This window comes from Tiliqua scincoides, chromosome 5 (assembly GCF_035046505.1).
Source record: "Tiliqua scincoides isolate rTilSci1 chromosome 5, rTilSci1.hap2, whole genome shotgun sequence".
Taxonomy (NCBI): domain Eukaryota; kingdom Metazoa; phylum Chordata; class Lepidosauria; order Squamata; family Scincidae; genus Tiliqua; species Tiliqua scincoides.
Genome location: NC_089825.1, coordinates 67763080 through 67790388, shown reverse-complemented (window position 1 = coordinate 67790388; position 27309 = coordinate 67763080). Strand labels below are relative to the sequence as shown.

Here is a 27309-nt window from a genome sequence, read left to right as displayed (position 1 = left end):
AGCTTACAGGATGTTCCCCATTACTTCCAAGAATCTGTTTGACCCTTTACCAGGTCAAAGCACTTCACTCAATGTCCCTCTTTTAGGATTCAACTCTGCAATCTTACTGCCATGTTCATATCCCGTATTAAAATATTCTCCATAATATAAACATCTCCACATCAAAAAGGAAGAACAGGTTTTAGATATTCCGTCACAAGGGTATAGAAAGACAGTACAACTGAGACACACCTGTGCTCTGAATGTCATGAAGACACAAGACACACTTAATCACCGAAAGACTTTATTTTTATATTCTCTGTAAAAAAAGGCACATGCAAATAGTGTGCAAGTTTGAATTAGCACTAGTCACATAGTTTGGCATTTAAACTTTACATATTCAGAAATCTTTAATGTACATGATGCAGTGCTGAACTTTAAAGCAGCAGCTGGTGTGTGGCCACAAACAATATAACCTGAAAAAAGAATGTACTTCTAAACTGGATCTATACAATATTTGAGAATAAGAAGTTATCCATTGTTTTGTATATAAAGAACATTGGCAACTCAATTTAATATTCCAGTGAAGTGCTGGTTGCTGTCATACAACACTGAAGACCATGGAAAGGTACTGCTCGTAAGACACTTGAATCCAACCATCCTGATCAGTATCATAGCGTCTAAAGACATCTGTCCATTTCTGAAAACAAAAAGGAATTACAGATTTAGCTAGACTACTCCTGCATTACACCACTGAAATTTGAATATTGCTTATGAAGCAGGAGTGATCTTATTAGTGAGATCACTAATCCTTTGTTAGGTTACATAATCTAAATTATTCATCATACTAAACCATAGTTTTTGTTAACTATTGTTTTGAACCCTAACACTGAAGGCATCAGTATGTACAAGAGGGAAGAAATGGTACAGAGGTGTTATCTGCTTTGTTGTACAAGTTCATGTCTGTTCCCATGGTGCAGCAGTCATAACTACAGCTGGCTCACTTTGATGCAACAATTCACTGTCTACATAAACTCATTTGCAACCTGCTTTGTCAAACAATGTGATGTGAAAACAAACCACAGTTTAGGGCAATGTATGAATGCAGCCAATGTATTGCCTCATGCTTCCTTTGTTTGCCAAATGCATACAAAGTGACCTTTAAGCAACAGCAATAAACAGTTCACTAGAGAATCTACTGAAGTACTTGCAGCCTTACCTAGACAAACACGGATATAGCTAGTTATTTAAACCCCAAACATAATTAAATGCCTCACTACATTACACTGTCCCCTCAACGTTATTTACCAGTTCTGTTCCAGAGGTTTATCCTGAAATCAGAAGATACTGAAGGTGAAACAGCTGGCTCTTGCTGCTCCAGCACTATCACACTGTGCAAAAGCACCACAGACAAGACTTCCTGGGTAAAAGCGCTAGTGCCAGCAACCCCCAGTGTACCTGGGAGTGCAAGTCATAACTGAGTTTGACCTCTACAAGGATGCAATAGCTAAATTTCACTGAAAGATCAATGGCTGTGGTAAAGAGTGCTGTTATTTAGTAGTACTCCTTGTCTAGTAAAAGGAACAGGGTCAAATACATTTAATACTGAAGAATCTTAATACTAAAAAACTTGATGTAGTATCCAGAGATGAATGTTCCCTACTATAGTACAGAATTTTAAGACTGAATGGTTAGTGCTGTAACGCAGTGGTTTTCAAACCGGGGTGTCCCGATGCCCCGGCCTCTGCCCCGGCAGAGGCAGCAGGGAGACAGGGAGAAGGCAACAATGCAATCCCCAGGATCGCATCGCTAAGGGGCTGCAGGGGCTTGGCTGGACTTTCCAGAGCCTCTTGCAGCCTCCTGGGGGTAAGAACATAAGAACATAAGAACAGCCCCACTGGATCAGGCCATAGGCCCATCTAGTCCAGCTTCCTGTATCTCACAGCGGCCCACCAAATGCCCCAGGGAGCACACCAGATAACAAGAGACCTCATCCTGGTGCTCTCCCCTACATCTGGCATTCTGACTTAACCCATTCCTAAAATCAGGAGGTTGCGCATACACATCATGGCTTGTACCCCATAATGGATTTTTCCTCCAGAAAAATTTTTCCTCCACAGGGGTGTGTGGAGTCCTGTGCAAGCGTCTGCAGGGCTCCCCATATCGTCAAAAGTGAAAGCGAAGCGATTGCGCTCCACTTCCACAAAACCGGAAGTGGAACACAATCACTCCACGTTCGCTTTTAGAAGACTGGGGAGCCCTGCAAACACTTTTGCAGGGCTCCCCGCACCCCTGGGAGGCTGCAGGAGGCTCTGGTAAATCCAGCCAAGCCCCTGCAGCCCCCTTAGTGACGTGATCCTGGGGATTGCATCACTGCCCCCTCCTGCTCCCGCAAACTCTCTAGAGTTTGAGAACTACTGCTGTAATGTGATGATCTCTTGCTTTCTTCAATGGTTTCATTCCTTGCTGCTCACCTGAACAAAAAATTCCTATCTAAAGACATTTGAGGTCTTCCTTACACCGCTCCACAATTATGCAGGTTGTATGTGAAAGTAAAGCAGTGATTAATGGCACGGATCACTGGGTCCTTGCCTTGCACAATAGTGGGGACATTTTAGCAAAGGTGAAGCAACTTGTACATTTCTGCTGTAGCTCAGTCAGCTTAGTCTTACTTTCATTAATTCGTTTGACTGCACAATAAGACTCCTGCCTTGTTTGTGCAAAGATGTCCTTTCCACAGCATAAGGATCCAGAATTGTCAGATTGGGATGGGGGGGGAGACCTCCCACAGTAGTACACTGCAGTTTTCCTTATATTCCAATATAGCAAAGTGGTTTGTATAAACCATTTCTCATATTCAAGGGAATTGCAGTGTGTTGTGAATGGAGGTTTCACTAGGAGTAGAAATGTTTAACTCAAAGTCTCATCACAGATAGGCCAGCTTTACTTGGTCCATCCTAAATCCTAACTTGTCCGTATCAGAGTTTGTGGTTACCTGCAAAACAACACAACACTGAATAAAGTCATCAAAAGCCACTTGTCCTCTTCTCTGTCTGTCAAACTTCTGAATAAGGAGATCGTAGAATTGATCAGAGAGTCGAAAACCTTGAAAGAATTGAAAGTATTCATGAGCAAAGTAAGAACATGTATAATTAGACAAGAAAATGGCAATGAATATCGCCAAATCACATGATTAAGATAATACAAAGTTACATACATAAAACAATACAACAAATAGTGGTAAAAACTAGACAACATGCACTCAAACTGAGAGCAAACTCTAGTGAGAAAAGATGTATAATGAAAACAAGCAATACAAAAGCTGTACTGGACAAAATTTTAGCAACTTATGTTCCAAAAAGCAAATTAATCATTTTCTAAGAGCAGGAAACTGAACACACTCTTATAGTTGGCCAAGATGAGATTTCTTCTTGTGGAACGCACAACATACTGATATAGAGTGCCATGATGGAGCTTTCAGAACCAGTTAAAGATCCTGGCTCTTGAAAAGAAATCAAAAGTTACAAATAGCTAATGTCTATTGGATTAGTCAAGAAGCAAGTTACTGTTCATAAGATTTAGAATCAAGATACAATTAGCGCTATGCTGTTTGAATCAGCATCTTTTAAATCCAGTAAGGACTACCACTCTGGAAATATATTCTGTGGCAGTTGTCTAATGCAGCGATTTTCAACCTTTTCCATCTTATGGCACACTGACAAGGTGCCAGAATTGCCAAGGCACACCAGTATTTTGACAGTTGACAAGGCACACCAGGCTTGAATCCCCCAACAGCCCTATTAATAAATGACCCTCTCCAAACTCCTGTGACATGCTGTGGACCATCCGCAGCACACCAGTGTGCCATGGCATAGTGGTTGAAAATGGCTGGTTTAATGGATAGCCATTTTGTTATACAAGAGGTGGCAGACTATATCTAAAGAAAAAACAATCAAAAGAAAAGTTGCTGTACAATAAGACATATTGTACAGACTAGTTATACCAAAATAAAAACAAAGTTTTTAGTCAAAGCCTCCAGGGGCTTCCTGGCACTCCTAATGCCTTTTATGGGCATAAAAATGTCAGGTTTTTGGCCAACAACCAGAATTGACATTTTTCAGCCAAAAACAGCCATTTTGAGGCCTGCCGTGGGTAGACATTCGCAATCTCTGTGGGACTTGGAAGCCCCCTGAGGAGGGGAGCCGGACTCCTCCACCTCCAGAGGGCCCAGGCTGCAGAGACAGGCATTTGTCCATACCCACGGTTTCAGCTATCTGCAGGGGATTCTGTTCCGGAACCACCGCAGATAAGGGGGCACTACAAGTGTGCACCCCTTAGTGACATTCTGGTTAACGCCAGGATTGCATAACCGATTACCATGTGTGGTCACGTGGTCGTCAGAGCGCACACCCCAACCCTCCAAAAGCGAGGGAGCTCTGCTCCCCTCCCTTCCAGAGGGTTGTCTGAGCCTCCCAGAGGCAGCACAGGTCTAAGCGCTGCCTCTGCAAGATTCAGACAGGGAAATCGTATCTTTTGCGCAATTTCTGACTTCCTCTGTGAAACCAGAAGCTGTGCAAGAGCCGCAATTTCCCTCAGTTTGAGCTTCACAGAGGCAGCAATTAGAAGCACGCTGCTTCTGGGAAGCTCAGACATCCCTCTGGAGGGGAGGGAAACATCCCTGCAGAGGGACTGGATTGCATCAAGTGCTGCTTGACGACATGGATTGTGATCCGGATCCCTGTCATTAAGCAGTGCACAACTGTACTGTAATTTAGAGTCTCCACCTCCATCCCAGCAGGATTGTAGCCAAAACAACTATCCATAAAGAGGAGGTGGTCCCTAGTATTTAATTCCAGAAGTATGTAGAAAGAACTTTCAGAAACACCACATACCAATGGGGGCAAAAGGCCACAAATGGTTTGATTCCAAGAGACTCTAAGGGTTAATGAGATAATCTGGATTACTACAGGGCAGCTATTTTCAACCAGCGTGCCATGAATGATCAATAGGTGTGTCACAGGAGTTTGGGGGAGAGTAATTTATTAGAAGGCCCAGTGGGAGATGTGAGCCCTTCATCAGAAGTGTGATGTGCCTTATCAACCAGTTTTTTTGACTGATGATGTGCTTTGACAATTTTAATCAGCATGCTGTGAGATTTACATCTGTGAGGTTGGAAATCACTGCTACAGAGGCATCCATTGGGGGTGAAAAGATTTTGAACATCACCTTATGGCTGCTGCTTGAAAGAGATGGGAAGCATGATCTAGGGCATGTCTACTCTTGAGGGACCATATATACCATATTTTTCGCTCCATAAGACGCACTTTTCCCCCCCAAAAAAGTGTGGGGGGGGGGGAAGTGTGTGCGTCTTATGAAGCGAATACTGCAAAGCTGCAGGTGTTCTCAGGGCAGCAGAGCCTCCTTGGCAGGTGCTTCTGCCCCTGACCAGGGTCCTGCCTGCGCTCAATGGTAATGCAAATGCAATGGTAATGCAAATGCAAATTGTAATGCAAATGCCATCGCTCAACGGTAATGCAAATGTTCAGCGCTTAGTGACAATGCACTTGCAGAAAAATACTACAGTACCTCATTCTACCAGTGCAAGGATGATAAAGCAGAAAAGGCTAGCATATAAAATTCCTTTTAAACTAGAGGTAGTAAAATATGCTAAGGAGCATGGAAACAGAGCAGCGGAGAGACATATTTTATTACACTATTTGGTTCAGAATTTTTTTTTTCCTGTTTTCCTCCTCTAAAAACTAGGTGTGTCTTATGGTCAGGTGCGTCTTATGGTCAGGTGCGTCTTGTAGAGCGAAAAATACGGTACTTGTGTTTGTCTATCTCATGGATATGTTGAGGGCAGGTTTTAAGCAGAAAATAATAGAATTTGGTATGATTCATGGATAAGTCAAGGCTAAGGGATGTGTGAAATTTTAAAACGACTTACCAGTAAGTATTCTGAGGCAGCAGTAGAAAGCCAAAAAGGAAAAAAGAGCCATTTTACATCCTTCTCTAAACAGGAAAGAAGGTGAAGGCGCTTATGGGGGTTGTAGACTTTGTGAGGAATACAGCACATTACTTCCATAGCATCAGCCCTCACACAGACTACAATTCCCCCAAGCGTCTTCACTTCTCTTCCTGTTTGGGCAAAAAGTTAAAAATGTCTACCATTTTTTGTTTACTTTCCGTTGCTGCCTCAGAACAATTACGGACAAGTAAAATTACTCTTTTTCTCACACACACACCCCCACCGCGTCCAGCTTCTCAGCCCAGCTCACCTCACCAAGCAACTACACTTAGAAGCTTTATTTACTACATTGACCCATGTATATGTCAACCCATGTTTACAGGGCCAATTTTAAGGCATAAATTTTTCAACTTATACACGTGTATATACAGTAATTCCTATAGAACTCACAGGGAGAAGACATACTGCAGCATTTTGTTGCAAAACCCCTCTTGTCCCATTGTAATCCTAAACTGCTGGTAAATTGTAAATTAAGTTGTAACAAGTTGTAAATTAAATTTTTTCAGATCACTAATATACACATTTTTATAAAATTAACATTAAAAAACAAAAACCACAAGTCTCAAACAGATCTATAACCTAACTTCAGGCCTTGGGGAAGGCCCAATATCTTACAGCCAGTTTCACAGAGTCTGTCACTGAAGAGACACGTCTGACTTACAATCTATGCAAACAAAGATTTTGGTGTATTTTAGCACAAAATCAGAGCAAGCCTGAACCCAAAAAAGGCAGTTCAGAGAAGGATATTCCCTTCAGCCCAGTTAATTAGAACTGTGTTAATGGACTCTGAACCCCATACACAACCAATAACCTAGTAAGTCAAAATCAACATTATCTCCTGTTCATTTGAAAATGTACATGGTCCAGCAGGATAGTTGCTCTTCTTGTAGAGCCATCCAGGAGTAGACTCACAGGTCATCAATAGTATCACAAGGTAAGTCACTAAGTTCAACATTCAGCACCAACAGAAAAGGCCATGATGCCTTCTAAATTGAAGTATACGGACACACTCTGTTTCCGAATCTTGAACTATGAAACTTGCTTCTAAAGCTAGTATTGGTAATGAGCAATGCAACTCCCTCAAACATCTTTCAGACAATAAAAAGCACCTGCCTGCTAGGCAGAAATCTATAGATTACCTAAAGGATACTGCAAGATGCAATACAGCTGCAATTCAAAGCCTATGGTTGGATGTACAGATCTCATAAACGCATGGCTTTGCTCCACCGCTCTCCATCTATACAACACTCTACATTTATACAAGTCCACACATAAGAACAGCCCCACTGGATCAGGCCATAGGCCCATCTAGTCCAGCTTCCTGTATCTCACAGCGGCCCACCAAATGCCCCAGGGAGCACACCAGATAACAAGAGACCTCATTCTGGTGCCCTCCCCTGCATCTGGCATTCTGACATAGCCCATTTCTAAAATCAGGAGGTTGCACATGCACATCATGGCTTGTAACACGTAATGGATTTCTCCTCCAGAAGCTTTTCCAATACCCTTTTAAAGGCATCCAGGCCAGACGCCATCACCACATCCTGTGGCAAGGAGTTCCACAGACCAACCACAAGCTGAGTAAAGAAATATTTTCTTTTGTCTGTCCTAACTCTCCCAACACTCAATTTTAGTGGATGTCCCCTGGTTCTGGTGTTATGTGAGAGTGTAAAGAACATCTCTCTATCCACTCTGTCCATCCCCTGCATAATTTTGTATGTCTCAATCATGTCCCCCCTCAGGTGCCTCTTTTCTAGGCTGAAGAGGCCCACAGAGAATTAACCTTTGATGGCAAAGGCTTATTTAGTGTTATATCAGATGACACTTAGGAAAAGTGAAGAAACAAAATCAACTGCTCAATTCCTAGGAGTAACTCCTCAACAGCACAGTGTATCCGTTTCGGTACCAACAGACCCTGCAGCATTGTGTTTCTCATTCACCTCGGCAATCATGATCATACATGTCTTTCCACAAGTACCCACATTCTAAACCTAAGATCGTATCAAAATCTCAAGCTGCAGCTTCCTCAGAGAATGTGCCAAGTGCGTTACTATAAGCTCTAGCATCCACCACGGTCTACCTGGCAACTTTGAACCCAGGTTCAAATTACTCCTTGAAGACTAGGATTCCATCCTTTGATTTACTAGGTTCTTACAATGGGCTCAGTTATGTCATACAATTTGAGACACCATCCCCCTCCACCCTAAGAGTCCATTGTAAAACCCCTTCATTAGCAGTCTTCCTCCAAGAGGTCAATATTCTACTACAAAAAAAGAGTGATCAAACCTCACTATCAGGATTTCTATTCTTGGTACTTCATGTGGTCAGAAAGGATGTGAATCTCTGACGGTTAACACTTTCACAAAGCAGAAAACTCGGAATGGCTTCCTTGGCAAACATATTTCCTTCATTAGTTAACAAAATTTATTTCTTAAAATTACTAGATTAGTTTAAAAGCTTAAGAACATAATGGCGCTTGCTTAAATTGACTACCTGAATTTATTATTTGAAAATACTAGGATAAAATACAAATCATATTAGTATTTAGAGCAGCTATTTACAACTGGTGTGCTGCAAATTGTCCACAGGAGTTTGGGAGAGGCCAATTTATTATTTAATAATATTAATGTATTTTAATTACTTTAATAAAGTTTAATTAACTTATTTTATTTAATAATAATAATAATTTATTATTACCATCATTATTATCATTATTTAATTTATTATTTGGGGAGGTTAATTTCTTTACTCCCCAATTCACTGGGTCACTGGGAATGTAAGCCCCCCAGCAGCAGCACATGATTTGCCTTGTCAATCATAAAAAAGCTGATAGTGTGCTCTGAAAATTTTAATGCCTTGTCAGTGGGTCATGAGATAAAAAAGATTGAAAACTGCTTATTTAAGTAGTTTTCTTCTCCTTTGGAAATATCCTTCCGATAAAGATAAGCTTCACAGCGTAGCATTTTCCAACTTTTTTAAAGTACTAAAAAAGAACCAGTAAGGCCCCTTTCTCTTTTTACCTGGAAATATTCCAACGCATGTTGTGGCAAAGTTCTATACATGATTGTGCTAGAGTCAGTTATAATTGCAAATTACCAAAACCTGTTAGTGCTTGCTTTAATTCATGTTTGTCAATCATTCCAGAATTGTCTCTGTCATACGTGCGAAAGACATTCTGCCAGTCAGAGATATATTTCCAGACTCCAGTGAATTCATTGAAGTTCACACCACCTTTGTTCTCTCTGTCAAACATGGCTGAAAGAAACATAAAACAATATTAATACACCTAACATATAGAAGTGGCCACCACTAATTTTCTACTACTTTCCTGTTAATAAACGATAGTGACAAGGATTTATTATTACAGAAGCAACATACCTCGGAAATGAGTTAACAATCTCAACTATTGTACTTTCTTCTGCTATTCATTCCAAAAAAGAAAAACCACAATAACGGAAATATCACCTTCATAGGCAGAAAAATCTGTTCTAATGAAACTCAAGAGTCCAGTGCAAGGGCTCTTGCAAATTGTACTTGGGTATAATTATTGTTATTCTGAACCTATGTTTCATTCCACGCAGATACAATCTGTCTACATGGATTACTGGTCAGCAAAATAAACCCAGGTAAGGAGTGCCCCAGTATCTGCAGGGGTTCTGTTCTGGAACCCCCCCCCCCCGTGGTTAACCGAAACAACGGATACTTGGGGACCCCCTTGCCCTCCAGATCTTCTGAGCCCTGCAGAGGCTACGCAAGTCTGTCCGTGGTAGTTTCTGTCCAAAACATGCACCTTCCCATGGGAAGTGACGTTTTTATGCCTTAGAAGGCATTCTGAGGCCCAGGGAAAACCTCCAGGCATCGGAATGCCTTATAAGACATAAAAACGTCACTTCCTTTTTCCAGAGAGAAACTGGAAATTGCTTTTTTTTTTGGTCAAAAGAGCCATTCTGACCACTGCAGGACATCATGAGCAGCGTCTGTAGGGTTTAGAAAAGCCTCCAAAAACAAGGAGAATGGAACTCCCCTTGCCTCTGGAGGAGGCACAGAGAGCGCACAGATCCGATTGGCAGTTAACTGAAACCACGGATATGAGATATATGGATTTGGGGGCCCTCATGTACAGTCATTCACATGGAAATGCATACCTAGTGTAGGTATTCTGTACATGGGCACAACATATGTGAAAAGTTCCACAGTTACTACTTTCCCTCCCCCGAAGTATTCCATTTTCTTTTTGTCATCACAGAGGCAATTATTAGTTAAAAGTCACATAAAGTCAGGCTGAACAACACTTCCCAGTCCGACCCAGTTCTTCATTATTAAGGCTGTACGTGCTCATGCTATGCACACATTCTGGTTCTCTCCCCTTGCACATCGTTGACTTTTTTTAATTGCAGAGATCAGGGGTTTAATCTGAACCACCCCTCTACATGTGCTACAAATATATATTACATTTGAAGTACTGGACTCTACTACTCCCTCCCCCACCCCATTCATGCAAGGGAAGGGGCCAGAACGGGCATACATGTCTTTAATCATACTATGCCAGGGCTGTCTAAACCTCAGCCCAGGGTTTGGATGAAACTGTCTGCCTGGTGAGCAGACCTCACCATTCCACTGGGTTCCTGTGTGTATTCCTAGCAGATCGAGGGACAGGGACACTCTGAGCAGTCGCATCTGTTGTCCAGCGTCCTAGAAGGCTGCATGACAGGACTCCAGGCAGACATGGCTGCCCAGAGCGTCCCTGTCTCTTGATCTGCTAGGAATAAGTGCGGCAACCCAGTGGAATGGTAAGATGCAGTCTGAACGGGGACTGCATTTTAATTGCGCAGCAGTGGCGAGTTTGGCCACCAGTGTGCTATGCCACGTCAGACAGGAAAGTAATTTCAACAGTTTGATAGTTTTCAAAGAAAGGTCACCCATAGCTACATATCTCATACAGAGGAATATGAACTTAAAAAAAAATTATTTAATCAAATTAATTTATATAAACTATTTGCATGAACTTTATCATGTATAAAATAACGGTTTCAAAACTATAAATAGCTCTATTTAACAAAGGCAGCATCTTGTGCTCCACCCCAACCCAAGATGACAGCATTTGTATACAGACATAGCTGTTGTGCAATGAGTCAAATATGGTATAAAATCAACAAAGAAAAACATGAAAAATGGGTGGAGGGGTGGATGGAAACCTCTACCAAGGAACCTCTTTACAGGAACAAGGCCTCTTGCGTATGGGTCCCATACACTACTAATGTCTTCTTCCAAGGCTTAGGCAGGAAAGTGGGCAGACTATGCATCGCAGATACCTGCCTATAAGTCAATCTCATAGATAAGGGCAGGTTTTCTGAGCCAAAATAAAGGAATTTTATGATCCTCGGATAAGTCGGGGGTTAAACCTAGGGTGGTGTCTGACTATAGTTTTGTCTAATTTTACCTGAGGCCAGATCCTGAAAATTTAGTAACTGTTACCTAAGAACTATACAGTCTATAATTTATTAAAGATACAGTAAAGATCTGTTGCCCTTGAACCCACAAAGGCAGTGTGAGGTTCATTACCCGGAGTGCTACATACTAATTTAACACTCTGAGGGAAGGTATAGCAGAAAACAGCTTGCTTATTGCTGGTTCCATAGCAAGGCAGCAAGGAGGACAGTTGCCTCAGATAATGCGCAAGTGTAACTAGACGCAGCTAGCTTTTTCTACTCATTTCAAACACAGACAAGCATAGAAAAAGGGTCCAGTAAAATTCCATCCCTGCCAAACTCAAACACCCCCTTTACAACTATTAGTTGTTGTTTTGGAAAGATAACACAGACCAGCTCTGTCTGGTCTTCAAGGACTAAGGCACTAGAGAGCCAGGCACTGGGTGAGGGGTGGCTTACAGCTTCTTGCTAACAATCATTTTAGGACCAGAGTCAGAAATGATGTTAAAGTGGCATTACTTTGGCCAGAGTTTAGTGACAACTCTTGGCTCACAGCATCAGATCCTTTAACTTTATAAATTCTGGTCTTCACAACCTTTTTGTAAACACTATCAGAATAAGTGCACTGCAAACAACATACCAGTAGAACAGTGGTTGCCAACCTGGGGTACATGTACCCGTAGGGGCACTCAACAGGACCTGTAGGAGTGCTTGAAAAAGAATTGAATAATGGCAGAAAAAGGCAAGTAATGGCTGTGAAAGCCTCACCAATAGCTAATTTTAGGCGATCAATTCATGTATGAATCTGATTAAAAACCAGCACAGTAGAAAAGCTGAAACATAATATGGAAAGTGCTCAATCACCAAGAATCTCTCAGGACACTTCTGGTGCAAAACAGTGCAAAGATATAGTCTTCTTCAAACAATAAAAAGAGGAAATACTGTGATGATTATATGAAATATGGATTTTCATGTAGAGAAGATGAGGGCTTACACTATTAATCTTAATTACAAACATTTAGCTAATATGAGGGGTACAATTTATGGAAATGGGCTGCCAAGGGGTATGCAAGTGAAAAAGGCTGGGAACCACTGCAGGAGAACCATTAATCAAATCCTTCTTTAAGGTGCCTGGTATGTTAAGCCAGAAGCTCAACATATAACATACAACTTAGAACATATAACTGGGACTGCACAATTCAATTCACAGCAGAGACAAGCAACAAGGAATTACTACAAGTGCAGCTGCACATAGTTGCAACCCTATTTACTCAGAAGTAGACCCATTGCTTTCCATGGGTATTATTCTTAAATAATGGTGCACTGAATTGTAGCCTGGGACTTTGTTTCAAATGGAAATGAGGATTACATCCTGGTGTTTAAAAAAACAGACCTCTGCAAAATGCAAGCATTTGCAAAATGGAATGAGGCAGCAGGCTCTGAACTTAGAGAAGGAGGCTTGCTTCAATTCAGTGGAATTCAATGGAAGTCTCCGGAGCAGTGAAAAGGTTAACTTTGGCTGCAGCTTTCCAGGGGTTGCCTTGGAGATGAAGGCCCTCTATCACTACATTGCTTCTCCAGTGCCACTTGATAAACAATGCTGCTTGAAAAGCAAATTCTCTGGAGTTGAAAAGCTCTGCCCCATGAGCAACCTTGGAGATAAGGCAAGGTAATTATCTAAGCTTGATTTATTGGCAGAAATTTCTCGCCCTGTAGGTAAGTATCTACAGTAAATTAATAAGCCACAATTTCAAGAACATTCTTTGTAACTTGCAAGTAACTAGAATTGGGGTTTTGTTTTCATTTTTTAATTTCAGTGGTTGTTTAAAGTCATTTGGAAGAACTCATCTTGTGGACAGTGGAAAGCAGGACGCTGAATTATCAACTACAATCTGCTCATGTTTTAAATTCTAAATCTGCAAATTTTGTACACATCCATTGTGTACAGATGGAACCTCAGTTTCTGCACGGGGTTCCATTCCAGAACTACCCCCAAAGATAATGAAATCTATGGATTTCAAAATCCATGAAATCCACAGACACTAGGGATGAAATTTAAAGGTCATTTTAAAAAGTACACCAATATTGGGTTTTCTACCTTTGCGCAGCCAAACTGCACCATTTCCCAGCCTCTACAGCTATTTTCAGGCTTGAAAGCTCCACTTCCAAATCATGCAGAAGTTCCTTGCTCCTTCTACCCTTGCCCCAGAATGCATTGTGATTATTTAAGGTGGCAATGTAAATAGTAGGTCATTTTAAAGCATGATATTCTCTCCACTGACTCAAATTATTTAACAGTCTTACTATGACATTTTGCTGACATAAACTTATTTTTGAATCTATTTAAAAAACCGGAATACCCTTGCTAATTGGGTAAGAGGCACTTTTTCAAGTGGGTGCTCCTTTTATTTAGCAGGGTGAGAGTAACTGGCCCGCCTCACATCAGCAGTGTCTTTTCTAGTGGCTGTCTGCTGGTGTTTTGCATCTTTTAGATTGTGAGCCCTTTTGGGACAGGGAGCCATTAGTTATTTGATTTTTCTCTGTAAACCGCTTTGTGAACTTTTGTTGAAAAGCGGTATAGAAATACTGATGATAACAACAACAACAACAACAAAGCTGTAGTGAATGCAAAAATCACTTACATAAGATAGATCTGACTGTTGCTGGATTAAATGGAGTCCACGTTCCTAAAAAGGAAATTATGCAAACCATGGGAAAAAAAGAAACAGAAACAGGAAAATCGAAACAGTACTGATGAATCAACAATTTCAGTTATGTTATTTCCATTCAGGTCATGTACCTTACTAGCATAAAAGGACCACTATCAAAATGATAATAAATTGGGCCATAACTCTTGCAACAAGGATACCATTTGATACAACTATATTTGAACAACATTTCAGTCTCTCCCCATTTTTTATACTAGGGGTTCAGAGACCTAGAACTGACAGCTAAAAAGAAAACATACATATTGGACATGGCAGGGAAAGTGCAGAGGAAGGCAACATGCCTAGCAGGCTGCACAGCACAAATATACCAGAAGTTTTTTTTGGGGGGGGGGGGGAGAAAGAGAGCTTTGCAGCTTGAAATTTGGTTTTCCAAGCATTATCCAGATATGCCAGCTCAAAAACCTTCAAAATCCATTTCTAATTGGTATAGTATCAGAAAAGGCACTGCCATTGCTTTGGAATTGGAATTGGTAATGAGCACAAGGAACCTTAAATCAGAGAGGCAGGGATGGGCCATGACTCAGGTGACTCAGACTCAAGTTGCAAAAACATGCTTTTTCACAACTCGTATAAATTCAAGTCACGTGTAAAAAACATGGGCACTGACTTGGGACTTTTACACTAAAAATGAAAAGACTTGAATCCAGACTCGCTATTGTGTGTGCTTGCTTTTTTTTCACTGCTTCCACAACTCAACTTGTTTCTCAAAACGACTCTGACGAGTCAAAATGACTTAAAAATGACTCTGGATGAGCTGTGATTGACGCCATTATGACTAATTTGCAACTCAAGTCAAGAGGGGTGGAGACTCAGGAGTGGCTCCAGCACATCCCTGCAGAGTGGTAGCACAAGGCATCTGATGTTATCCCATCATAGATGTTACAGTAATGCTGGGACCAACTAATTTTCTGACATGTCTTTATTACGGGGTGCATGTCTTGGGTCAACTTTAATCAAAATTTCAATTCAAGCATATTTTGAGCTGAACTGGAAAACACCACACTGCGGATTTTTTTTTTGGTCCCACAAAGACCATTACTGTCACAGTGCAATGTTTCCAAAAATGTCACAGTCCACTGAGGCTCAATTTGGCAGCATTATCCTGGGAGGGCTCTGTTAGAACAAGGCATGCTTTGTGGATAAATGGGTGGAATTTGTAAAAGGTGAGTACAACCTTCCATGCTACAGTTTGCCTTCCTAAACAGGACTGAAAAAGCGCTAAGCAGAAAACTCAAGACAGTGAGGCTACTATTTGTCAAAATACTTAGAAATACAATCTTTGACTGCTCCCAAGAAACTAGGGCTTCACTCATGCCTCCCAACTAATCTGTAGTTAGGATTTTGTGGCAGAGGCACAAAATGCCTACTTTGATGGCAGACAACTCTAGTCCAGCTAAAAACCAGAGACACATTAACATTCTCTGTAACCATGACCCAACACCACACCAATTTAGCAATAAGTGGTCAATATTAAAACCTAGATAGAGCTTAGTAGCAATAAGGCTTGAAGAATGTTTTACTTTTTTTGCTACTATGCTTAACTAGCTGATTGTACCACAGGATACAAATAAACTTTGTAACTGTTAATAAAGAGTGGGTCTGTGCAATTCTAAAAATTTATACAATCCTAATGTCAATAAATGCTTCATGTTATCTAATTCAACAGATTATAGTCTTGTAGATAATATACCTGACATTCCACACAACTACTAACATTTAAAGTTACTCATATATGGATAACTTATTGAAGTACATTCATTAAGTCCAACTCTCTCAACTTCTGGGAATGCCAAGCTCCAAAACTGCATGGAGCCCAACTTCCTTAAAGGCAACACTGCCTCCAACTCTGCAAGGTATGCTGAGCTATGAGACAGTGACTGACCAAAGGGAGCTTTATAGCGGATGGGTTTACCCTGATCCAAGTCCAACACTTTTATTACCTTTAAAGCCTACATATCTGAAGGAATGCCTTCAATTGCCTCCCCCTCCTCTGGGATGTTACTCTGGATCCCCTCCATTTTAGAAGCAAGGCTGACAGGGACTCAGAGCAGGGCTTTCTAAGAGCTTCCACTGTTTGAAACCAAAAGAAACTGCCAAAAGAAAGCCTATGTTACAGCTAGTGTTTTTTAAATTATTCTTTTTCCTTGTTGAATTCAGTTGGGGGGAGGGAGAGAGAGAGACATACAACGACTTATCCTTTGCTTAGACAGTTGTTCAAAACAGCTTTCCCTGGGGTTAGGTGGCTTATGCTCTGGTGTATTGGGGTCTTTTTTTGACCTGATTATACAACGCTTGGTGTATTTGGGAACAGGGGCGTGCGGTGGGTGGGGAGGCAGGTGAGGCAGAGCCTCCCCCTGAAGTCCTTTGAAAAGCGCTGCCACTGTGGGAGGCACTTAAGCACCCATAACCCACATGTGGAGCACCCAAGCACCCTCAACGCAAGCACCCACGTAGTCTGGCTTCTGGTGTGCGTCATTTGCTTCCAGTAGGAACGTGTGGTGGATGGGGAGGCAGATGAGGCAGAGCCTCCCCTGCGGAGACCTTCGAAGAGCACTGCTGTGGGAGGTGCTCAAGCGCACTCAACCCACGCGCAAGGTGTCTTCGAAGGACTCCACCTCTACCTCACCTGCCTCCCCACCCACCACACGTCCCTGCTGTGACTAGAGACGACTTCAGACACCAAGGACTCTTAGCCTCCTGCTCCAGCTGAGGTGCGCAGGGCGGGAGAGCAGCTGCCATCACGAGGGGCGCTGCTGGCAGGGAGGCTCCCGCCCTACCGTTGGAAAGCGCCTGCTGCAGCTCGTTGTCCGAGATGATCCCGCTGCGGTCCTTGTCGACCCTGAGGGGAAGCACAAGAGAACGTTGCTCGCGTCAGCGTTCGGAGGGGGGAAGACGCGCGAGCGTTGACGGCCCTCACCCGGGAGCAGGGCTGGCCGTTGCTGACCACCTCGCGGGGCGGGGGGGGAAGCGTCACTCTCACCTTTGGAAGACCCCCCACAGGAAACTCGGGTCGGGCAGCCCCATCGTCGCCATGGCCCAAGCCGAGGCGGGGGGAGGCGCAGGCGGCAGAGCCCCACTCGCGGCCCGAGGAGGCCCAGCCCAAGTTCCGCGTTCCAGGCAGAGCCGTCGCGAAGGCGAAGCGCCGCCTCTCGCCGCGAAGACTCCTCTGACGAAACTCCTGGGCTCTGCGAAGGGGGAAGGAGCGGCAGCGCAGCCCTCGCCGGATCAGGGCGCGTCATCTTCCGGATGGGGCGGCCGCCTCGGCCGTCGCCGCTCCCCTTCCCACGGGGACGCCTCAGGCTCGGCCCTTGCACAGCAAGGGCAGAGCTCCCCCTTCCGCCCAGGGAAGCCCCGCCGTGTCGACGGCTGCTGCCCAAGCGAGGGGGCGCCCTGCGCTGCTCCGGCCGCGCCCAATGCCCCGGCCGCTGGGATGGACAGGCTCCCTTGGGGGCCGGGCTGCCCCCCGCCACGCCGGCGCCTGTCTTTGGTTGTCCGCCTCTTCCGCATCATCATAGCCCGGCAACGGGGCGGCAGGGAGGGGGCTTCCAGTGGGGTCTGGCTGCTTCCAACTGAGGCTGCAGTGCTAGCCACACTTTCCTGCGAGGAAGCCCCTTTGACTAGAATGGGGCTTACTTCTGAATAGACGTGCCTATGCTTGGGCTCTTCATCTGAGGAGAAAGTGGCAGAAAGGCTGCAGTCCTCTCCACACTTACCTGGGAGTAAGTCCATTGACTATAATGGGGCTTACTTCTGAGTAGACCTGAATAGGCTTGGGCTCTCAGATTGCCGTGCACTCTTCCATATTATAATATTTAATAACGCCCCACAGCATTAATCTAGTTGAATGACTTATCTAATTATACATCTGTCTGATGTTATACCCTGCCTATATTATAACTTGTCTGATAATAACCCATCTTGAAAATAAAGAGCTTGTCCAGAGTGCCTGCCGCACCACTGAGCAAATGCCAAACTGAAGAGCAGGGCTGAGAATCGAGACTTCTTTTTCACCCATTTTAGCCCAGTCCACAGGTGTACACATTTGGTCCCTGTTGCGTATATGCAACGTTGGGCAGAAATGGCTTAAGAGCACTGCTGTCCTATCAGCCTTCAGAATCTGTTCTAGATACAGTTGGAACTAAGAACGGAACGTCTGCCACCGAGTAACTAAGGGCCCGATCCTATCCAATTTTCCAGTGCCGGTGCAACTGTGCTAATGGGGCATGCACTGCATCCTGTGGTGGGGAGGCAGTCACAGAGGCTTCCTCAAGGCATGGGAACATTTGTTCCCTTACCCATGGGGCTGCATTGTAATTGCACCAGGAGGGGGGCCGGAAAATTGGATTGGATTGGGCCCTCAGGCTGAATTTCTCAGGCCTGCACCTGAAATTATTCCATGGGAAATTAAATTACACCAATGATACATCCATGCATGTCAGCCAATATGAGATTTCCAACTAGAGTTCAATTCAGGGGCTTTTTTTGTGGTGAAAACTACAGTAATCCCTCCCCTCCTATCATTTATCTCCTGCCATGCATCCTTCAACTGACTTCCTGTGTCTGCATTTTATTCCAGGAGCAGTTGCCTTCTGAAGGGGGTGGGAGGAATCCCCCACCATAAAGCTTTGTGTTCACCAGTTTGCCACTCCATGGGTAACAAGTTTTTTCTCTCATTACATCTGTCCTTTAACCAAGGAAGTAGGGAGGGGCATGACTTTGTGTACCTTGGCTCAACGATCTCCGACACTCATTCTCTCGATACTGAGCTAAACAAGCGCATCGGTAAAGCAGCTACCACGTTTTCCAGACTCACAAAGAGAGTCTGGTCCAACAAGAAGCTGACGGAACATACCAAGATCCAGGTCTACAGAGCTTGCGTCCTGAGTACACTTCTGTACTGCAGCGAGTCATGGACTCTTCGCTCACAACAGGAGAGGAAACTGAGCGCTTTCCACATGCGCTGCCTCCGACGCATCCTCGGCATCACCTGGCAGGACAAAGTTCCAAACAACACAGTCCTGGAACGTGCTGGAATCCCTAGCATGTATTCACTGCTGAAACAGAGACGCCTGCGTTGGCTTGGTCATGTCGTGAGAATGGATGATGGCCGGATCCCAAAGGATCTCCTCTATGGAGAACTCGTGCAAGGAAAGCGCCCTACAGGTAGACCACAGCTGCGATACAAGGACATCTGCAAGAGGGATCTGAAGGCCTTAGGGATGGACCTCAACAAGTGGGAAACCCTGGCCTCTGAGCGGCCCGCTTGGAGGCAGGCTGTGCAGCATGGCCTTTCCCAGTTTGAAGAGACACTTTGCCAACAGTCTGAGGCTAAGAGGCAGAGAAGGAAGGCCCATAGCCAGGGAGACAGACCAGGGACAGACTGCACTTGCTCCCGGTGTGGAAGGGATTGTCACTCCCGGATTGGCCTTTTCAGCCACACTAGACGCTGTGCTAGAACCACCTTTCAGAGCGCGATACCATAGTCTTTCGAGACTGAAGGTTGCCAATACAAAGGGAGGGGCAATCTTTTCAAAAAATCTGGCTCTCTTCCCTGCTTCTGAACAGGCAGATACCCTATAGATTGATGGCTGTACTAGTCAATTGTTGGAAGCAGGGAAGGGAGCTCATGGGCTTGATAAACAAATCAACAGGCATGTGACAAGTTCACTGTTGCTAAATAGAGTCCACGGAAGTGCATGACTGTATCCTTCCTCATTGTTCTAGTTTTGGGGACTGCCACAAGACCAAGGGTATTTTCAAAGGATGAACATAGGCAAAGGGAGGCAAGTCGGACAACACTCCATTCCATGTTTGAGGTTTTGAAAAATACATTTCAAAGGCAAGTTATGCCCCAATTGCTCTAGTTTAGTCCAAAAATTTACATAAATAAAATGACTCAAAATCTCATTGGACAAGTTATTAAGACCTGAATGTGTAATGTTCTTCCCAGTAACTAGTGTGGCAATGAATGAAAAACTAGTTCCTGTCTTCAGTTTGATGAATCTGTCTAAATCACAGACACATCAGCCACAGGCATATTACACAACTACCTGGTCTAACTTAAGAGTAGTTCTTTTCTCCCACTGCTAAATTCTGTTCTTTGGCCAAGAAGGCAGGATTTGCCGCCCCCCTCCCAGGCCAATTGATTGCAGGTAATTGATTGCTTCTGTAAGGGTAAGTCTTGCCTCACCAACCTTATAGAATTCTTTGAAAAGGTCAACAGGCATGTGGATGCGGGAGAACCCGTGGACATTATATATCTGGACTTTCAGAAGGCGTTTGACACGGTCCCTCACCAAAGGCTACTGAAAAAACTCCACAGTCAGGGAATTAGAGGACAGGTCCTCTCGTGGATTGAGAACTGGTTGGAGGCCAGGAAGCAGAGAGTGGGTGTCAATGGGCAATTTTCACAATGGAGAGAGGTGAAAAGCGGTGTGCCCCAAGGATCTGTCCTGGGACCGGTGCTTTTCAACCTCTTCATAAATGACCTGGAGACAGGGTTGAGCAGTGAAGTGGCTAAGTTTGCAGATGACACCAAACTTTTCCGAGTGGTAAAGACCAGAAGTGATTGTGAGGAGCTCCAGAAGGATCTCTCCAGACTGGCAGAATGGGCAGCAAAATGGCAGATGCGCTTCAATGTCAGTAAGTGTAAAGTCATGCACATTGGGGCAAAAAATCAAAACTTTAGATATAGGCTGATGGGTTCTGAACTGTCTGTGACAGATCAGGAGAGAGATCTTGGGGTGGTGGTGGACAGGTCGATGAAAGTGTCGACCCAATGTGCGGTGGCAGTGAAGAAGGCCAATTCTATGCTTGGGATCATTAGGAAGGGTATTGAGAACAAAACGGTTAGTATTATAATGCCGTTGTACAAATCTATGGTAAGGCCACACCTGGAGTATTGTGTCCAGTTCTGGTCGCCGCATCTCAAAAAAGACATAGTGGAAATGGAAAAGGTGCAAAAGAGAGCGACTAAGATGATTACGGGGCTGGGGCACCTTCCTTATGAGGAAAGGCTACGGCGTTTGGGCCTCTTCAGCCTAGAAAAGAGACGCCTGAGGGGGGACATGATTGAGACATACAAAATTATGCAGGGGATGGACAGAGTGGATAGGGAGATGCTCTTTACACTCTCACATAATACCAGAACCAGGGGACATCCACTAAAATTGAGTGTTGGGCGGGTTAGGACAGACAAAAGAAAATATTTCTTTACTCAGCGCGTGGTCGGTCTGTGGAATTCCTTGCCACAGGATGTGGTGCTGGCGTCTAGCCTAGACGCCTTTAAAAGGGGATTGGATGAGTTTCTGGAGGAAAAATCCATTATGGGGTACAAGCCATGATGTGTATGCGCAACCTCCTGATTTTAGGAATGGGTTAAGTCAGAATGCCAGATGTAGGGGAGAGCACCAGGATGAGGTCTCTTGTTATCTGGTGTGCTCCCTGGGGCATTTGGTGGGCCACTGTGAGATACAGGAAGCTGGACTAGATGGGCCTATGGCCTGATCCAGTGGGGCTGTTCTTATGTTCTTATGTTCAGGTCAGCTGGATGACTCACCCTGGCTGGCACTAAAGAAAGGAACGGGTCAGAGCAGGTAAATCCTTGGCACATGACTAGCACACAATTTATTCATGCTTAATGGATGCTGAAAAAACTGAGAATGGAGCAAAAGCTATCCAGTTCCATGTATGGATTTTCTATGAATTCTTTGTTTTGAGAGAAACAAAGCACAGGGCATATTTAATCTACATATTTGGGAGGGTGCTGTTGAGTATAATGGATTGCCTCTCTCAGGGCAGTATATCTCCTGGTCCAGTGAGTATCCTGGCAGGATCAGCAGCACTGCTGGATCTGCACCCTTTCTGTTGGCCCTCCTCACATGCAGGATCTTTACAGGGACTTCCATGAGGGATTACCTGGTGGCTGATTAGATAGCGCTGTCAAATCACACAATTCCACATGGGCCCTATGTAGTCCTAGCATGTGAAGAATAACTCTACATGTACAGAATGTGTAGATTCTCCACTGCTAAAGAATAGCATTTAGGTGATGCAGAGTGAGCACAGGCTACCAGTGTCCATATAAAAGTATTTAAATATCACATTTTACAAAATATTGTACTATAATTCAATGGTTCGCAAGCTTTTTAGCCCAGGACCCACTTTTTAGAATGATAAGCTGTTCGGATCAACCAGAAGTTGATGTCGCTAACCTGGAAGTGGCATCATCAAGCAGGAAAAAATCTGAACAATCCTAGGCTGCAACCCTAGCCGCACTTACCCAGGAGTAAGCCCCACTGACAATCAATGTTAAAAGCATATACATTGTAGCCTGTTAAAAGTACAGATCTCCCCAAATGCAGTCACATACCATGCCGAAAATAAAATATTGAAACGAATAGGGATCTGTCAGGGTATCTAGACAGAGGATCCTGAAATTTGTGGCCTGAATGGAGCAAGCGCATGCGATCCCCAGATTCCCAGAAAACTGTCAGTTATGAGGGGGTGAGGAATCAGTCTTTTGATTGGTGCTTGCGGCCATCTAGTAGGCGGGGCCAAAAACGACAGTTGCTCTGTATGTGGAACTGTTTTTTTCTGTCAGAGCTGAGTTTTATACCTGAGGTGCTGTTGAATTCTCTTCATATCTGCTTGATCCTGTACATAGTTAAATACAGATTTAATGTTGAAACTCAGACTCTGTGTTTATTCTTTTGCCGGATTTCCTCTGCCTTACAATAAGCTGCCCGCTGCTACTCTGTCTTGGTGGGGAAAGTAAAATTCCCTCTTCTCCTTCAGGATCCACCTGAAATTGAGACCCGACCCATAGTTCGAGAAACAGTGGTAGAAATTATAAATAGTATATACTATATATAATTTATAGTATATAGTAACATTTATTTTAAAGTATATAGTAAATTTATTTTACTATAAAGTATATAGTATATATACTATAGTATATATACTGTATATAGTATATATATATATATATATATATATATATATATATATATATATATATATATATATATATATATAGTTGTGTTGGCAACCTTCAGTCTCGAGAAACTGTGGTATCGCGCTCTGAAAGGTGGTTTTTGAACATCGTCTAGTGTGGCTGAAAAGGCCAATTCAGGAGTGACAATCCCTTCCACAACGGGAGCAAGTGCAGTCTGTCCCTGGTCTGTCTCCCTGGCTATGGGCCTTCCTTCTTTGCCTCTTAGCCTCAGACTGTTGGCCAAGTGTCTCTTCAAACTGGGAAAGGCCATGCTGCACAGCCTGCCTCCAAGCGGGCCGCTCAGAGGCCAGGGTTTCCCACTTGTTGAGGTCCACTCCTAAGGCCTTCAGATCCCTCTTGCAGATGTCCTTGTATCGCAGCTGTGGGCGCTTTCCTTGCACGAGTTCTCCATAGAGGAGATCCTTTGGGATCCGGCCATCATCATATATACTATATAGTATATAGTATATATACTATACTAAGTATATAGTATAGTATAGTATATAGTAAATTTATTTTAAAGTAGAAAGGGTGCGAGAGCTGTTTGTCAGTGATGTCATGGATGCACTCAAGTAGATGCATGTGATACTCAAGCATCACACACACACACACACACACACACAATGTATGGGTGTATGGGGTGTTCAGGGAGGGGTAGTACCTCTGGTGTAGGGGCATTTAGGTCACCTCATCCACCTTTGGTCCCCACCTGTCACTCAGCTCTCACCTGTGGCTCCCAGTAGCTGTAGCATGTGCAGCAGCCACACCCTGGGCAACAGCTTAGACAGGCTGGCCAAACCAGGTTGAGGGTAGCCATCGGGTCATTGACCTTCGATGAGATTGGGACTTGTCTATCCCGAGCATGTGAAGACAGACTCCGGCAGATTGAGTGGATGAGACCTACTAGAATAGGACCAACAGTCATGAAGGCGGTTTCTGCAAGCAACGTGGCACGCTAAGAGCACGGCAAGACACGAACGATGTCCTGGGCAACCACTGCACCCAGCCCATCTCCAACTGTCTCGACTTTTGTCCTGCCATTGGAGCAAGATGGAATTTGGGAAGAGAGAGTGAGGCTGACTATGCGCACCTCTCCCTCACTTTAATCCAATTCATGCACAAGTCTTGACATCCCAGATGTCACCCCTGAGGGCTGGGGGATAAAAACCTGTTGAGATCTGAAATCTGAGAAATCCCTCAGGTCTTGTTCACAGGAGAAATGTTACAGGCACTGTACCTGATGTAGCCTGTAGGTATTTAATTCTGTTGTGCTCCATGTATCCAAGTGGCAGGTGATACTAATTGCAAACCCTGTGCACCTGAGTTTGGGCGTGGTCGTATGTATAAAGCAGGCCTGCAAACTAATGCTCCTGGGGGCATAGGAGATTGTGGAGCTGGATGTGTGGTGTTGGCTGTTTGACCAGTGTTGCTGTCTGCTAAGTTGCTGTAAATATCTCCTGTAAATATATATACCTTGGTGGTGGAACCCAGCTTTTTGTTTGGCATGGTTATTTACAACTGACGAGCCTCCTGTGGGACTGCCTTGAGCATAGGCTTCAAGTTTCTGCTGTGCAGCCGTTTGCATGGCTCTGCTGGAAACTCCTACACTCCACAACAGAATAGGCCTTCAGTTTGGCTGTACTTGTCGTAAGAGGCGACTAAACAGCCAAAGACTAAACTTGTCGTAAGAGGCGGGTAGATGGGACTCGTCAGCCTGGGAAGGCAGCTCATCTGAGAGAAGGAAAACTCTGATCCCAAACCTCCACTGCCTTGTGGCTACATCCAGTTATGGAAAAGGCTTCAGGAGTCAACCTCAAGGCAAAATGAGGCAGTTCATGGCTGAACACAGTCACGTTCTGGCAACTCCTGCGATGCCGCTGGAACCAACCGTATTGGCTTCTGCCTTTCCATTGGACCATTTCAGCGACATGGAGAGGGGGGATTTGCTGCATGGGAAATAGTCTATCCTCCGTATCTACTTTACCCAGGCTTCGCACACTGGAGCGGACATTCTGTTCCAGAATCACCATTCAGAGCACGATACCATAGTCTTCCAATTCTGAAGGATGCCAATGTGAGTATATGGATATAATTCATACTGTACAGGTATGAATAAATGAAGTCTATACCTGTACATGTATGAATAAATAAATTCATACTATACAGGTACAGAGTAAATAGAAGATGCTGTTTTCAACTTCTTTCAGTCACGAAGAAAATAGCTTTACAGCTCACCTCTGTTTGTTCCAAACTGTAACAGTTCATGTTGCTCATAAAAGGTAGTCATAGAAGTATTATGTTGATCAGGAGGTACGGTCTGGTGGTTGAGCTGAAGGCTGCCCAAAGAATGCTAAGCAGGAGCAGTCCAACTTGAATTCTGGATTGGAGATTGAAAAAAGCTGATGACGCTGTCATAAGAGGACAGAGCCAGGAGGAGTCGCTGTTGTGACATGACTGTAAGAGGGTGACAGACTCACAAGCAATGCTGCAGGAATGTGGAGAGATTCCATATTTCCCAGAAAGAGAGATTAACAGCTTGGCTGATCTGAAGCTACTCCTGCTGGAAGCTCAGAAGGCATACCCAGATACGATTACCACACCATGAAGGATTCCATCTGAAAGTGAAGGGTTCTACAAGTGCTCATAGAACAATTATTTTAAAAACTCATTTGAAATAAAGATGAGCATGGTATAGCCTGCCTTTGTGAACTGCTTTGAGTCTGTATGACTCGCACAATGTGAACTCTCACAAGGCAGTATCCAAATGCTGTTATTGTACATTTTTACAAGCCACATAGAGACCTCTGAACTAGACAAGAAACTGGCTTTAATCTGATACCTTCCTCTCTTGTGCTCCTCCTACCTTGTTAGAAATAAGGGTACCATCAGCTGCAAAAGCTGAAGGGAGCAACACAACATTCTATGGGCAAGAGTGTTCCATGACGCAGCAGTTACCACCTGTCAATCATCAGTGACAGTTTAAGTGTCTTTACCTGAACTTCTAGAGAAATGGAAGTGCTTTGATGAGCTTTTTTCAGCAATTAATACTCTCAAACCAAGATAAAACAAACTAGGTTATATGTTTAAAGCTATTAGAAGCTCTAGCCCTAAACTAGACGCTATCCAAGTATCTGAGAACTGAAAGTATTTGGTATTTTACCTCAGCCTCAGGTTTTATTCCTTATGTGCATCAATTAGTCTTAAGTGCAAGCAGCCTGGTGATAGTAAGTAATTTTGATTACAAAGGGAACTTTCTTCTCTGTGTTGCTGTGCTCTGCTTACCAACCACTCCAACACACCTTTAATCCACTGTGATGTTGCTTCTTCCTGTACAACACCCATTGTTGATTTATTGATTTTTGTAAGCTGCCTTCAGAGGCTACGTCTGAATGATAAGACATAAATAATGCAAAAATCCTCCTAGCATGCCTTTTGTCAAAGTCTTTACTACTTTACAGCCTTCTCTTCTATTGTTGATCTCTCACCATATCCAGAACACAGCCACCAAAATAATTCTCCTGTCACCCTCATCCTCCAATGTACATGATGCCTCTTCTTACTACTGTGGCTTCTTAAAACTTTTTGCGAATTCTTTGTCTTTACTTTTTCAGCCTTCCATGGCCCTATGCCCCCTTGCCATCTTTTCCTGTCTGTGACTGTGGACAGTCACTCAAAAGTTGTCTCCAGTTCTCTTCTAAACAACCATCCCCATTCTCTCATTGTATAGCCCTATGTCTAAACTCCCCTCAAATATTGCCTTTATAATGTCATCTTTCTTTTTAATACCTGTTGAAATCCCATTTTCTTTGAAACTCTTGCTTAACTCCCTAATTTTTATTCCTAACACCACACTGTGTACACCTGCTTTTCCTAGTGCTCAACCCTTGTTGCCTCTTCTGTTTCCTCTTCACCTACTGTGAAACCAAGTACTGACTCATATTAGGAAGCAGAGCACTCACAGAAAATAAGAAATTAATAAGCTCTCTTCATCTTCAGTTCTATACTTAAAATGAGAGGAATGCACAAAAGGATACTACAGTATAATTCAAAGTACTGTATAATATTTCTATTTAAATAAAGAGTTTGGACGTGCGTGAAAGTTTTCTGAAGGGAGAGAGAACTCTGAACAACCTGCATTCCAACACATAA

The 27309-nt window shown here is 43.7% G+C and overlaps 1 protein-coding gene across 2 annotated transcripts; it reads right to left on the bottom strand.

Moving 5' to 3' along the window:
* Positions 1-266: 266 nt before the first annotated feature.
* Positions 267-17295, bottom strand: PDCD6 (programmed cell death 6). Of its 2 annotated transcripts, none has more exons than XM_066627265.1 (6): positions 17146-17295; positions 16943-17004; positions 14079-14123; positions 9104-9262; positions 2975-3084; positions 267-679 (listed from the first exon to the last, which is right to left on the bottom strand). In XM_066627265.1, exons 1-6 carry the CDS (start codon positions 17196-17198, stop codon positions 581-583), a joined length of 528 nt encoding a protein of 175 aa, XP_066483362.1. In that variant the 5' UTR covers positions 17199-17295; the 3' UTR covers positions 267-580. The 2 variants fall into 2 exon arrangements, with proteins under 2 accessions (XP_066483362.1, XP_066483363.1); XM_066627266.1 differs by having other exon boundaries at positions 9110-9262.
* Positions 17296-27309: the final 10014 nt, after the last annotated feature.

Coding starts and splice junctions, on each gene's coding strand:
- PDCD6 (XM_066627265.1), bottom strand. CDS start 17,198: ATGGCGACGATGGGGCTGCCCGACCCGAGTTTCCTGTGGGGGGTCTTC. Junction 3,085..9,103: donor GCAAGCACTAACAGGTTTTG/GTAATTTGCAAT, acceptor AATTCTTTCAAG/GTTTTCGACTCTCTGATCAA. Junction 680..2,974: donor AGTGTTGTGTTGTTTTGCAG/GTAACCACAAAC, acceptor TTTTGTTTTCAG/AAATGGACAGATGTCTTTAG.